The sequence below is a fragment of the Malaclemys terrapin genome, chromosome 7 (assembly GCF_027887155.1).
Source record: "Malaclemys terrapin pileata isolate rMalTer1 chromosome 7, rMalTer1.hap1, whole genome shotgun sequence".
Taxonomy (NCBI): Eukaryota; Metazoa; Chordata; order Testudines; family Emydidae; genus Malaclemys; species Malaclemys terrapin.
Window position 1 is genome coordinate 109934771 of NC_071511.1, and position 13476 is coordinate 109948246.

Here is a 13476-nt window from a genome sequence, read left to right on the forward strand (position 1 = left end):
TCCTGCCGCTGGGTTGACAAAAAAGATTCCAGCCACTTTGAAGGGAGGGGGGGCCGGGAATTGTAAGGAGATTATGCTTCCATTCAGCAGTCTAACTGGTGTGAAAGGCTCCCTGGGCCCACTGAAATCACTTGAAGCCTAAATATGATGACAGAATTGATTTTTTTAAAAACATTTTAAACATGCTTTTGCTTTTCTCAGGTTGAGAAGTTTTGTTATTGTGGGCCAGCTTGCAAATTGACTCATTTAAGAGAATAGGGTGCTGTTGATAGATAGCTGCCATCTTTTCATTCCTCCCAAAAATAAATTCAGAGAACTGTTTCCAGACATAAAAACAGATGTCCTTATCTGTCATTTTCAGTGGAATGCTTCCTTTTCATTCTTTCAGAATATGCAAAGATATTGATGAATGGTGAAACTGCCGTTTCCTGTGTTGCCCAATAATTTATGTGAGAATGCGTTGAGTGTTTTCAATGGGCAATGGACATGCTTGGAGCTGAAGAAATTGGATCTTGACTGTGACATCTTGGCTTCTCAATTAGATCATTCCAATGTCCATTACTTTAGGTAGAAAATTAAGAATTCCAATCAATTACAAACTTGTCCCCATCCCTTCCATACCTTGTCTTAATGATGGTGACAAGGTAAAAGTACTTCCTGGGAGACATGTACATATAGTTGTGAACATTTGAAAACAATGTCCCAAAGTATGTGAACAGAGAGAGACTGTGTGGTGTGTTCACAGTCTTCAGAGATCCCATTTGTCAACATTGCATGCAGATTAGAAAATGTGCAGTAGCACTGTGCTTAAATAAGCTAATATTAAATTGATCAACACGCTAATTTAATTTGAGGCAACTACTGCATATTGATCTTGTTGTCAAGCTGATTCCACAGAACAAGCATTACATAGAATCCATATGAATAACCTTTTTGTTATTAGTATTTATTTTAGTAGCAGTTTAAGATGTTTGAATTATGCATTGTTTTTAAATCTGTGTGACCAGGCAAATAACTTCTGCTGAACTATTTGATCAGACTCTTCTTTTTAGAAATCAGGAGTACATTTCTTAAAGGGGCACTGTCAGTAAAAACCAGATGCTAAGGTTATGTTTCATACAACAAGGCTTTGCAAAACCGAAGGTTGATTATTTATTTCTTTTATTGTGGTAGCTCCCAAAGGCCCCAGTCAGGATTTAGGGGCCCATTATGGGAGGGGCTACACACACGTAGATGCAGTTCCTACCCCCAAAACTTCCTCAATATAAAGTTTTCCATTTATTTTCCTAATTCGTTTTTTGTTTGAATGTAAACGTTCCTCTGCAGTGTTAGCAACCCAGACTTTTCACACTGTGCTAGTGCATGACAGCTAAAAAGTGAAAGAGACAAAAAGTAAGAATGAAATTAACGAGTCTGTTTTCCTTGTCCAGACTGAGTTCATAAACAAACAGCAGCAATGGTGGAAAGATAGATTTTTTACAATTTTCAGTTTTAACCAGCGGAAGTGTTCTTGAAAACACAAGTAATGATATTTTTTCAGTGTTGTTTTAATGGGAGATGCTAAAAAGTGCTGAAATGGCAAGGGTTGACTGTCCTATGCAAGCGATCTATTTTACTGCTTATTTAGAATGCACCTCAAAGCGCCAATCCTTGACATTTAATATGGCTGATTTTGTGCAAGATTGTTTTCCCTCGAAAAACTAGGATCCGAATTCAGCAAAACCCTTCAAGACATGCTTAGCTTGAAACAGGTGTTACTGCCCATCGCCTTCAAGGAGAGAAGCTGAGCACGTGATTCAGTGCGTTGCTGAATCGGGACCTAGCTGGATAATTTTTTTTAAAAAAATCCGCTTTTACCCATAAGCTTTCACCTGTGTCTTTTTCACTCTCTTCTTCCCACGTGGATAAATTCTCCTAGTAATATTATACATTATGATGGATAGTGCCGGTACAATTCACTACTATTTAGAGCTTGATCTCATTGCCAACTTTCTGTGCACTTCAGTGGGTCAGGATCAGTCCCTTTATGAAACAAGTAGAAGAGGTTAGGTAGTTAAAAAAAAAATCCTGAAATTTTAAACGCGATCGGTTTCCAGCATGAGATATGGGGAGGACGCGCCTCGCAGACGGTGAGCAGCAGCACTGTAGCCTGTAAGTTTCTTTCAGTGCAGATTTTAAAGGGGGATTTTCTCCCTGCTCATTTATTTGTACCACTTGGAGGCGTTTTCACAGAGAATGCTCTAAAAGAGAGAGGGAGCAGAGAAATCTCCGCTCCGAGTCCCTGTGCATCGAAGGGGGAAGCGTCTGCAGTGTTAAACATTGCCTGGGACGCCTGTGATTGGCAGAGGAAAGTAGAACTGTCCAGGAAATAGCTCGAGTTTCAACTAGGGGGGAGTGACCAGGGGAGGGAGGGAGGAAGGGGAGAGAGAGGAGTGTGTAGGGGGAGGAAAAAAAGGTTTGTAGACTTGACAAAGCTTTAGAGATTACAACCGGAATTCTGAATGGAGTGGACCTGGATCTAGGACTTTTTTTAAAAATCCCAGCTATGCCGTTTTGTTGGATGGAAGTTACTCCTCCCTTTCCCCAAGGCTGGATCTCCTCTCTGAGCCCCTAACTGGAGAAGTGGAGGGAAGAAAAGTTTTGCTGATGATTAAAATCGAGGTTTATTTCGTTTTAATCTTTTTTTTTTAAATCTCTATTCTCCTGGCAATTTGCGTGCGAATTGCGCGGCTCAGGCGCGCCTGTCCCACAGCCTGGGTTTGCCACCGAGGGTCCGAGCGCCTGAATGTGGAATAACCAAGGCACGATTGTTTTTCTTTGGAGAAGTTTCCCCCCCAAGGGAGCCTGTCTTCGTCACTTTGATTCATCCTGCGCACACGCCTGCTGCAGGGGGAAAGCAGATCGCTTACTCGGAGCCTTTTCATTCAAGGTAATTGCACCAGTGGTGGGTGGAGGAAATAGAGTCTTAACGGAGAGGGATTGGGGTCGCAAGGATCCGAAACGTAGCAAGGAAGGACTCCGTGGCTCCGGATCCCTTTCCCATCTCTAGCGTGCCCCCCCCCCCCCCCATTATTTTTACTTACAAACAGTCTGTGGGCCCCCATCCACTCCTGCCTTGCACCCTGTGCAGTCCTGTGCAAAACGCTGCGCCGTTCCCCCCGACAATAGCTTTGCGCTGGTGACAAGTCGGGCAGCGGCGAATCGGGCTCTGCCCTATACTCGCAGGAACGTGGAGGTCAGTGGGTATCTGCAGACCCCCCGTCAGCTTAGCCAGCCTGAGCTCAGCCCTGCGTGTTTATTTCACAAGGATGTCTTTTATTTTGGGTTGAAGGAACTGAGGCCAAGCACCTAGGGGAAAAAAATCCAATGGGGGACCCCCCCCCCCAAAGAAGAGGCTTGATTTTGAATGCTTGATCATTTTTGTACAGTGGCCTTTGGCTATGAGCGCCCGGTAGAGCGTCAGTGAAAATGCACTTCCCTCATGTATCATTTCTGCTACTACAAGTAAAATAAAAGAGATTACCTCATCCACTACAAGACTGCATTTTTTGTCTTTTTTGCATGTGGACTTGGTCATCTTTGCTGTTAATTACAGTGAAGCCTGACAAACGTTAACACTTCCTTATTTTTTCTATACAGGGTTTATTCCTAGCATCTTTCTAACCCAATTCATAGAAATCCACTTATTAATATTCAGCGGTTACAATAGGATCTAAATTGGCAGGCCTATCAGTAAACCATTATCATGCTGTTAATTAAAAGGGAGCTAATCTTTGGGGGCAACAATAAAAATAGAGTACTCACTCGCAGTAAAAGTGGGGCGAAGTCCTCCAAACACCTAACAAGTTAAGGCTTGTGTGGCAGTTTTTTAAACCTATCTGGCTGTAGAAGGCCACAGTATAAAATCAACACATGGAATCTTTTAGCAATAGTTGCAACAATCTGTGTCAATGGAGAGAAGAATTTTGCATGGAGCTTAGTAAAAACGTGGAGCAAAAGTTATTACAATCAAAAGTACAAGAGGTTCCTCATCTAGCCATGCTTGGTTTAGATACCTTTTCGTTTTTTTAAAAAAACGATACATAATTTCCCCTTCTTAATGAAATATATATTTAAATATAAAACTGCCCTTTCAAACAGTGACCTATTATGAGTTTGGTGTGAAACGCTATCAACATTTAAAACCTCATTGTCTCCTTTGTACCAAATCCCTGTAAATCTTCCACTAGCCTTTACTCATTTTCATCTGAAAAGCCTGTTTGAGCTGAATAGACAGCAATCAGTAGCCTCTGTACCTCTCTCCCTCTCTGGAATGTCAATTAAAATGCAGATTTTTTCCCCTGATCTCTTGGTGGCAAAAGACTCGAGAAAAACAGGATAGTTCAGGAAAGTAAATGAAAAGTTCAAACAATGAAGTACCACCGAAACTGCTAGCCAGTGCCCATTAGTCCTCTAGAATTCATGTTTAATAGCTGTGATACTCAGATCTACTTAGAGATTGAATTGAGATGGGTCTTATTTCTAGATCATGTATATGACATTAGCTCAATTATACTGTCACTTTTTAACTGGTATACAGCTCATTCCCAGCTGATAGTCATATGATTTCTAGAAGGAGAGATTCATACTTGATTCAGATTTTGGCATCCCCTGATGCCTAAGTGTTATACAGTGTGCAGTGTATTGATTTGGATAACATGTTCTCTACAAATTGCAACCTCGCTGGGGAGTGATAAACATCATATACACAACAATGGGACGAGATTAAAAAGAGCTCCGGCGATTGAATTTAATTAAAGCCACTGCTGAACAAGTACGGTGTGTGTGTTTAAAGTTGAACTACAGCTTGGAGGAATTTGGTTGTGCTCCCAACCCAGGTTGTTTTCCCATGCTTGTCAGTTTGGCAAAGAAATTTGGGCAGGTATGTGACGAGGTGAAAATTGACTTGATGAGCGGGTGGCAAGGAGAGCGATCAATCATTGGAGGCTGACAACTCCTCCCCAAAGTGTAGGCTGAGAAGAGAGACAGAGTTCCCTTTCAAGGGGAAAAATAAACACTACGTGTGGCTTTCACTGAGTCTGAGACTCCAGGAGGGATTATGGTATTGTAGTCAGGAAGCCAGAATTGTGGAGGCCAAAAGCATGCTGGGGCTGTGTTCCAAACATTGAGATAGAGGTACATAATTATCCAGAGTAGGAGGTCTTTCCAAATTCCAAAGAATTGTCCACCAGCAACAGTGGCAATTAAAATATGAAAAGAATTTGGTTTCATTTCAATTTTTTTGGTGGGGGAGGGGGGACAAGGAGGACTGCTTTGAGATGGGGGATTTTTGAACTGCTTTAACATTTTTCGGTACGTGACATGTTGCAATGCAAATTGCTTAATGCCTGGATGCAAATCTCTGATTTCAGCTTTGCTGTTAAATTGTAAGAGAGATCTGCTGCATTTTAAACCTGCCTTTGCACCATGGATTAAGAGAGCCTATTCTCTCCTGGCAAATGTTCAGATGCAGAAACCGTGCTAATACTCAGGTGTGAAGGAGTCTTGACAGAAGCCTAGTGTTACTGGACTGAAGAATGTTTATGATGAGAGCAGGAATAATTTATATACTTTAAAACCTTTTCAGGGGTTTAATGTAGCCTAAAAATCTTTAATGATTAAAATGTGATCAGAGTTAAATTATATTCCAGACCTGTTTTAAATACATTTAACATTTTAATATGAAATGTTTTCTTTCTTGCAATGACAGTTTTCTTGCCTGTGATTATATTTTCATTTACTTATACCCTTTAATCAAGTTCAAAGAAGGCTTTATAGAAATTTAGTAAATTAGCCTCACAACCATCCTGTTAAGTCATTAAGTATTGTACCCATTTTACACATGGGCAAACTCACAAAGAAGTGAGTCAAATGGCAGAGTTAGGAAGAGAGACCAGGTACAGTATTCTGGTTCCCGTGCTCAAATTGCTAGACAGTCAGAGACAAAGGTTACTTAAATTTGTAGCAAATTCACTCCTGCTTAGTTAGTACTTATTTAAACTTTTTTTTTTCAGATCCTCTTTAAAATCATTCCTTGGAGTGACCCTAGTGTGTGTTTCATTGAAGGTTTAATGATAGCTGTTACAATATACATTATGAAAACTCATGCAATGTTTACATTTCATTTCACGGAGTATGGATGTGCATGAGACAAGGAGAAAAAAAGCTGTGGCTTGAAACATCATGTATTAATTAGCAAAAAGTATCTTGTAATTACATTTTTAAAACGTTTAATACATTTCTGCATCTGAAATCTGAGTTACCCTGTGTAGTATCTGAAGGGGCAGAAAATATGACATCAACATTTTCCCGTTTTAAGGCAGGACAGGTTGGTTTTATGCATTATATAGCTTAAACAGGATATCTGAAGACTGGCAGACTCTGAATGAACCTAGTAATACTTATTAAAGGATGAATCCATGTGTCAAACTGTTTAAATGCTGAGGAACCAGGGTGCTGAATTTGTTATGGATAGATGTTTTGGAGAAAGTTCCAATTAAAAAAAAATTGGAGGATGGGAATGGGGAAAAGAGAGAGAGGGACAGTGAAAAAGGAATTTTAGATCTTTTTTTCTTTTTTTTTTTTTTCACAACTACCACCTCTGAAATTTCAGTTAGGACTTAATACAACTAAGATTAGTCATTAGCCAGGTCACACAGATCAGAATCAATGATGCAGTTGCTTGATTTATTCATTCCCTGAGGAGTAGTCTGTGTGCATTGGGGGCGGGGGATGGAGGGAGAAGAGAGAAGTTTGTGTCTGGTCCAGTTGTTAAGCCACTCTGTGTTGGTGCCGGCATTTTGATCCATGCCTGACACATCATTGTGGTGATTACCAGGTCCATTGTGGGAGCTGCAAGTTTCCTTGGCACTCCATTTTTTCCAGTACATTGGTGTTCCATAAAGGATGCTCTTCAGCCTTTTAAGTGGCTTGTTTTAAAAAGATTGAAATAAACTTTTTTTCTTGCCTGTATAACGTCTACTAATACACGTCAATATTCTGTCTCAAGGATGTCTCTCTAGATACCTGTGTATGTATGTATAGTCTGTGTATATATGTGTGTTTATATGTATACTTTGTGTGTAAACAAATAGAAATGGTAGATCTTGTGTGATCTCTAGCAGGAATGTATTTTTGTGGCAAACATTATTCAGATTTTCATTTTCCAAAACACAGTGAAGTTAGCAAGTGCAGCTGCAAAAACTGGACCATTTTAATTGTCCCAGTTATGCAGACATTTGCACTGACAGTGAAGTTAATGCAGAAGAATGTAAATATACAGGAGAATTAGAATCCCAAATATAAAATAAAATCTCAAGGAAGAACTAAGTAGAAATATAGTATTTTTAAACTTTTTGCCATTTTTGTTTTGTTTTAAAACTTAGCTGACCCTACAGCTATATAGGTGAGGGACCAAAAGGCCATGCAAACTCAAACATATGTTCAAACAATAGCAAGAATAGAATTTGTATAATTGTGGTAATTTTGTAGCATTAAGGGTTATGCGTCTGCACATGTGTGCCTTTGTATTTCTTAGCAAGCAGTATATTTTTCTGTGATTAAAATAGTTCTTTAAATATGTGCTGAGAAACAATTTTGTGAAATCAAGAAGGGCTTGGTTATGCCTGAGGTGATGATGGAAACTGTTAACAGAAAATGAAAAATCCCTCACTTTTCTCATGCTTTCAAAGCTGTAAAACTATTTCTCCACCTCCCCCCCTCCCCCTTGGGTTTTTGTGAAGATTTTCGACTGGCATTCAAGATGATTTCACTGACACTACTAAATCTCTCTCTTCCCTACAGCAGCAGCAACGGTTCCAAGTGAGAAGCTTTTTATCAAGGCTGAAGGCACTGCTTTCAGTCCATGCTTGTGTAGAAGTGTTCAGATGGGATTAAAGTCCACATGGATATATGGAAAAGGACCAGGAACTGGCACTAAAAAGATGGTCAGCTGCAATTCGGGTTGCCTTATATGCCTGGTGGTGGTCGCCATGGCCGGACTTTCTGTGGCTCGGCCATCATACAATTCAGTTGTTCAAGACACCACTTTGGAACCTGAAGGTAAGGCACTCTAGAATACTTCAGCTTCAAAATAAGTTACCGGTAATTTGAAATGGTGCCTGAAATATAACTAAATTAGTTTATTTGCCCAGATAAACATAGAGAAAGTGTCAGGTTAGTCCAGAAATAGTTTCATATATTCTAATTCTCTTCCTTCCAAATATGGGCTCCAATCTGGCAAAGATGCATATACTTAACTTTATGCAGGTGAGTTGTGTCAGTGACTTCATTGGGACCTTCGCTCGTGTGTAGTGTTAAGCACGTGAGTATATGATTGCAGGAATGGGTCTGTGGTTTCCTTTAAGAGAATTCATCTCCTAGCTGAATGGAGCCACTGTGTTTGTACACATCTGTTACACATTCTGAGCTTTTATATATATATATATAAAAGAAGCATAAATGTCTTTAAAAATCCCATTTATTTTTCATCATTTGTGCTGATTATGTAATTTTGCAGTTCACTCTGCTAGGAGAATGAAAACGGGTTACTCAGTTTTATTTTTGTTTATGGTCAGTTTCCGTTATTATTTCTAATGCCCCAGCACAAACTCTGGAGTGTCTGGTTTGCAAATCCTACGGGGGAATGCTTAAATCCAGACTAATCTATATAGATAGATATAGATATAGTCTGGATTTGCAAACCAGACACTCCAGAGTTTGTGCTAATATATTTTGTTTGTGTTATAGTGTTATATAGTTATTTATATATAGTCTGGATTTAAGCATTCACCTGTAGGATTTGCAAACCACACACTCCAGAGTTTGTGCTAATATATTTAGTTTGTTTTCACTGGAATTAATATATTAACACAAAGAGTAATGGGAACATTTCTATTGATAGTATGTTTTATACAAACAAGTTCTTATAAAATCTAATATTTTGAGTCTAAATGTGTCAGATACTGTTTCTTTAGGGATATCCTTGAGCCAAACTGCTTTTTTTGTTGAATTTTAAGAAGGTGTTTTTATTATAACATGTTTATTGTATTTTAAGTATATTTTTGTTATGTTGTACAGCACCCTCAGTGGCTCCCTAAGCACTTCAATAGGGATGGTTCTTTCTTAATAAAGTTATCTTGTAATACAATGCACTGATACATTTCTAATAACTGGGCTGTCAAAACAGTCTTCTCAAAATAATTGTGTATTGGCCACTTCGTATCCCACAAGCATTGTTTAAATAATTTGGCCTCTCTCTGTTATATTGTTCACATACAGGAATACAGCTTTGGTTTTCTTCAATGTATTTTAATGCCGAACTTATTTGTTTCAACCCATTATGTCTAAAAATAGGTTTTACCAGCTAATGAATTTTAAAAATAAATTTCTAGTACATTCTTATAGAAAACTGAGGTTGAATTATTTAGATACGAGTGCTCTCCCCTCGTGTACATTCATAAAAATATTAACAAAGTATTGTAATATTGAAATCTGTCATCAATAGAGATTATTGGTATCAAAGTAATTTTTCTCATGGTAATATGAAAATTAAAAAAAAAAAAAAGGGGGGGGTAGACTCTCATCACTGCTTAATGGACCTGTTTGTTTAATAGCCCACTAGGTGCTTTCTTGATTTTTTTAGGAGCATGACAAAATCATGAATGATTCTGATTTCACGTCTGCTGTTTATGGCAAGGCCTTATGGTTTTAGGGTTAATGCAGCAGGAATGTGATTTCATTGCAGGGCAGCATAGGAAGAAGACAAATGTTTTCATCTTACGGTCGTCGTCATCATTTTTCAGTTTTATAGGGAAGAAATAACCATTATTTTTATTTTAAACTTACAATTCTAAAATATGATGCCTACAAAATGAGTATCCACTGGATGAAATCTGGATCTCATCAGAGTGAAAATTATTGAAAAGAATGTCACTTACATAAAACAATTTCAGATGTGAGAACACTGAATTACTACCAGCAAAGCGAAAATAGGCGTTTGAATTAATGGCATAATAGCTTTCATGCTGCAGAATAGAGGGCACTGTGTGAGATTATATTGGAGATTTGGGAAATAAAAACTCCTTTTTGCTTATTTCCAATATATCTTGGCACTTTGATTGGGAGCTTATCTCGGTCTGTTTAGAGAGCAACTGGCTCAGTGGGGCTCGATTCTGACTGTGGGCTCCAGGCTGTACCGTAATAAATAATATTTACACAGTAGAGTACATCTATCAAAAAGCAAGCCATTTTACCTTGCAGTGTCATGTATACTCACTAAGGGCCCGATCCTGCTAGCAGGAGTGCTGGAACAATGTGTGTAGTGGGGGTGCTGAGAGCTATTGAACCAAACTGTAAACCCTGTATATGATGGAAACCACTTCAGGCTAGGAGGTGCGGCCGCACTCCCAGCAATCCCAGCACCTATGCCTGCCAACACTTATTGCTGATTGGAGTGCGTCCTACCGCAAGTCCTAGTAAGAACGAACATTAGCAGTGTTTGCAGCAGCAGAATGTTAAGGACTCATTTTAAGCCTGCTTGTGTGTCTGTAGAATTATACCCAGCACTAAACGTTATGGGGGAGAGTAGTTCTGAGCGGGGGGAGTAACACAATCTCCATTTTCAAATGATTGTGATATTTAGAAATAAGTATATTCGACAGCATATAATGGAGTTCTTCTGTTATTGCACACTCACGCTATGCAGTCTTTTGATTGTATCCAGCACTTAAAATGCTGGGGTGGGGCGTGGAGGGGAGTTGACCGCACACATAGAGTTACTTTGTGAACTGAATAATTAGTTTAGACACAGATTTGATAAAGGGCAAGCTAACCCTTGACCTTCCCTCACCCAAGTTGTCTGTTATGAAGTCTGCTGGCTAGCTAATTTAGTCCCCTCCATGTAGGACTTTGACACAGCGCTCTGTGTACCCAGACTCACTACTTCCACCTTTTCCTCACAAATTCAGGAACAATGGTTTTTAATTTTGCTCTGTTTATAAAGCCCTAGTTAAGCACAGCCTAATTCCAAGCCCAGTGAAAAACATAATAGTTTAAAATTAGTCTTAAAGTGTACTCAAGAGATTCAAAGGTGTATCAGGGTATACAATCTCTTCAGATGGGTTTCACCCAGGGTGATTATGCTTATGTTAGACACACAAGTGACTAATAATTTGTCATTTGATATTTAACTAAGTAACAGGTATTCACTGATAGTAAATGAATGTAAATACTAGCTGGCGCAATTAAATACCTAAAGCTGTTCATTAATATCTGTAAAGTGTTTCATAATCCACCGGCAAAGAACTGTGCTTAATGTTAATGTCACGTGATTAATACAGTCCAATCACAATTAAATCAGGTAGCACAATCCAATCTAAGTCCGAATTCTTTTCATCATTGCTACCCAGCCTTGATTCGCCTGTGGAGGGACAGACCTCGGAAATGAAAAGAAGAGCAAACAAAAATCAAAAATGAGTTAAAGTCCCCTGTTATGCAGGTTGTGAGGGGCATCCAGCAGAAGAACATATTTTAACATAGCTTTTATTTTTTTCCCTGTGTGAAATCCTCTTCTTATGCTCAGGATTGCAGGAGGTATTCCAGAATGCATAATTTTGTGACACTACAAATACTATTGGTAGCATTGACACTTTTGGTATGAGTCAAATCACAGAATGATGCATTTTGGGATGCCTTCTTATCTAGGGAAATAAGAGAATTTCAGAGGGAAGAAAATAAGTTCCAATTTGCCTTTTTAAATTATATGTCTGATAGGGGCAAATAAATCTTTGTTTTAAACTCAGTTTTCACTTGAGTCGTGCATGTTAGAGAAAAACTGCATCCATTTCACTCCGCCCCAGTGGTATGGCAGCTCATCGGGTAAGAAGCACTCAGCATGAATAAACTATAATTAAGAGGAAAAAAAGGCAACTGGTATTTCTGAGACTAGTGTGGAAGTGGCCATGTTGTTTTGAGTGTTTTGAAACACTCAGTCATAAAAAAGAGCTCCAATATTTAAAGAACAGGTTTAATTTTTAAATATAAGCCATCAGCTCTGACTTCTGTTAACACAGTACTAAAGCAGTTTAGAAAATGGTCTGATGGCCACTTCCACTGGGCTCTTACACTCAAACTGTATGAAAGTCTCACACAGATTCTCTAATCACCATGGGTTCTATTGCTCTGGGAACCTCGGGCACCCTGAGTCTTGATTCAGACCCTGGGATCTAGTAAGATGTTCCTCAGGCCAGGTCTACACTAACCCCCCAATTCGAACTAAGGTACGGAACTTCAGCTACGTGAATAACGTAGCTGAAGTTCGAAGTACCTTAGTTCGAACTTACCTTGGTCCACACTCGGCAGGCAGGCTCCCCCGTCGACTCCGCGGTACTCCTCTCGCCGAGCTGGAGTACCGCAGTCGACGGCGAGCACTTCCGTGTTTGACTTATCGCGTCCAGACTAGACGCGATAAGTCGAACCCAGAAGTTCGATTGCCAGCCGCCGAACTAGCGGGTAAGTGTAGCCAAGGCCTTAGACTCCATGTGCATGTGTGCCAGGTTGCCATTCCTAAAGTATTGTATTTTTTGGTTGGTTGTGGTTACATGGTTCCTGCTCCCAATCTAAAGGCATTGTGGAATGGCATGAAGCATCAGAATCCTCCTTCCTACTCCTCCCCAAAACAGAGAAAGGAGACCAGCTACATGATGCACAGAGATGTGCCCTGTTTGTGAAGTAGCTAAGTAATAGTACTGGGAGATTCCTTTAGGTCCCTGTGCTAGGGATTATGGGACAGCCTAGCATTTTCACTAAAGGTTATCTTATTTCACTGCAACCTTGGACCTTTAAAAAGACCGACTTAGTTTTAGTTTTAATCTGCATCTCTGAGCTCAAAGAAGGATAGTTAAAATTACACTTCAGCATGGCTACAAAGATTTTCTCCTCTGCCAGAGAATTCAGATTGGTAGTCGGTAGGTGATAGTTCAATACAAAATACTTCAGTTTGGTCTGCATGCTTTGTAAAAGGCAAGGCACTATAGATATGTGAACAAAAATAATTTTGACTTGATAAAACTTTGAGCCATTTATAGTGAAAGTCGTGGACATCGAGGCCTTGTCCCCATTAAAGGATTAAACGGTGGTAACCCCTGGTTCTTTTTAGCATGGCTCCAAGAAAATCCAATGCCTGGAAGCTGTGCTCAGAAAAATTCGAACTGAAATTAAGATGCAAATTTTTAATTGTGGTAATGAACCACTGGAAAAGATTTATCAAGGGATGTGGTAAATTCTCTATCAGAAGTATTCTTTACAGCAAGATTTAGCTATGCTCTAGTTCAACAGCGAGTTTTGAAGCAAGAATTGCTGAGTGAAGTTCTATGGCCTATGTTGTACAAGAAGTAACACTGATCATGAACATCCATTTTGGACTTAAATCTATGAACC

At 39.4% G+C, this 13476-nt stretch overlaps 1 protein-coding gene across 11 annotated transcripts in view; it reads left to right on the forward strand.

Annotated features, from left to right (window-relative positions):
- The first annotated feature begins 2458 nt into the window (after positions 1–2458).
- FGFR2 (fibroblast growth factor receptor 2) overlaps positions 2459–13476 on the forward strand; it is a 97990-nt gene continuing 86972 nt past the window's right edge. For all 11 annotated transcript variants that reach the window (XM_054034084.1, XM_054034085.1, XM_054034081.1 and 8 more), the window contains exons 1-2: positions 2459–2929; positions 7843–8100. In XM_054034084.1, the coding sequence (XP_053890059.1) occupies positions 7926–8100 (175 nt within the window). In that variant the 5' untranslated portion in view covers positions 2459–2929; positions 7843–7925. The remainder of the gene's footprint in view (positions 2930–7842; positions 8101–13476) is intronic.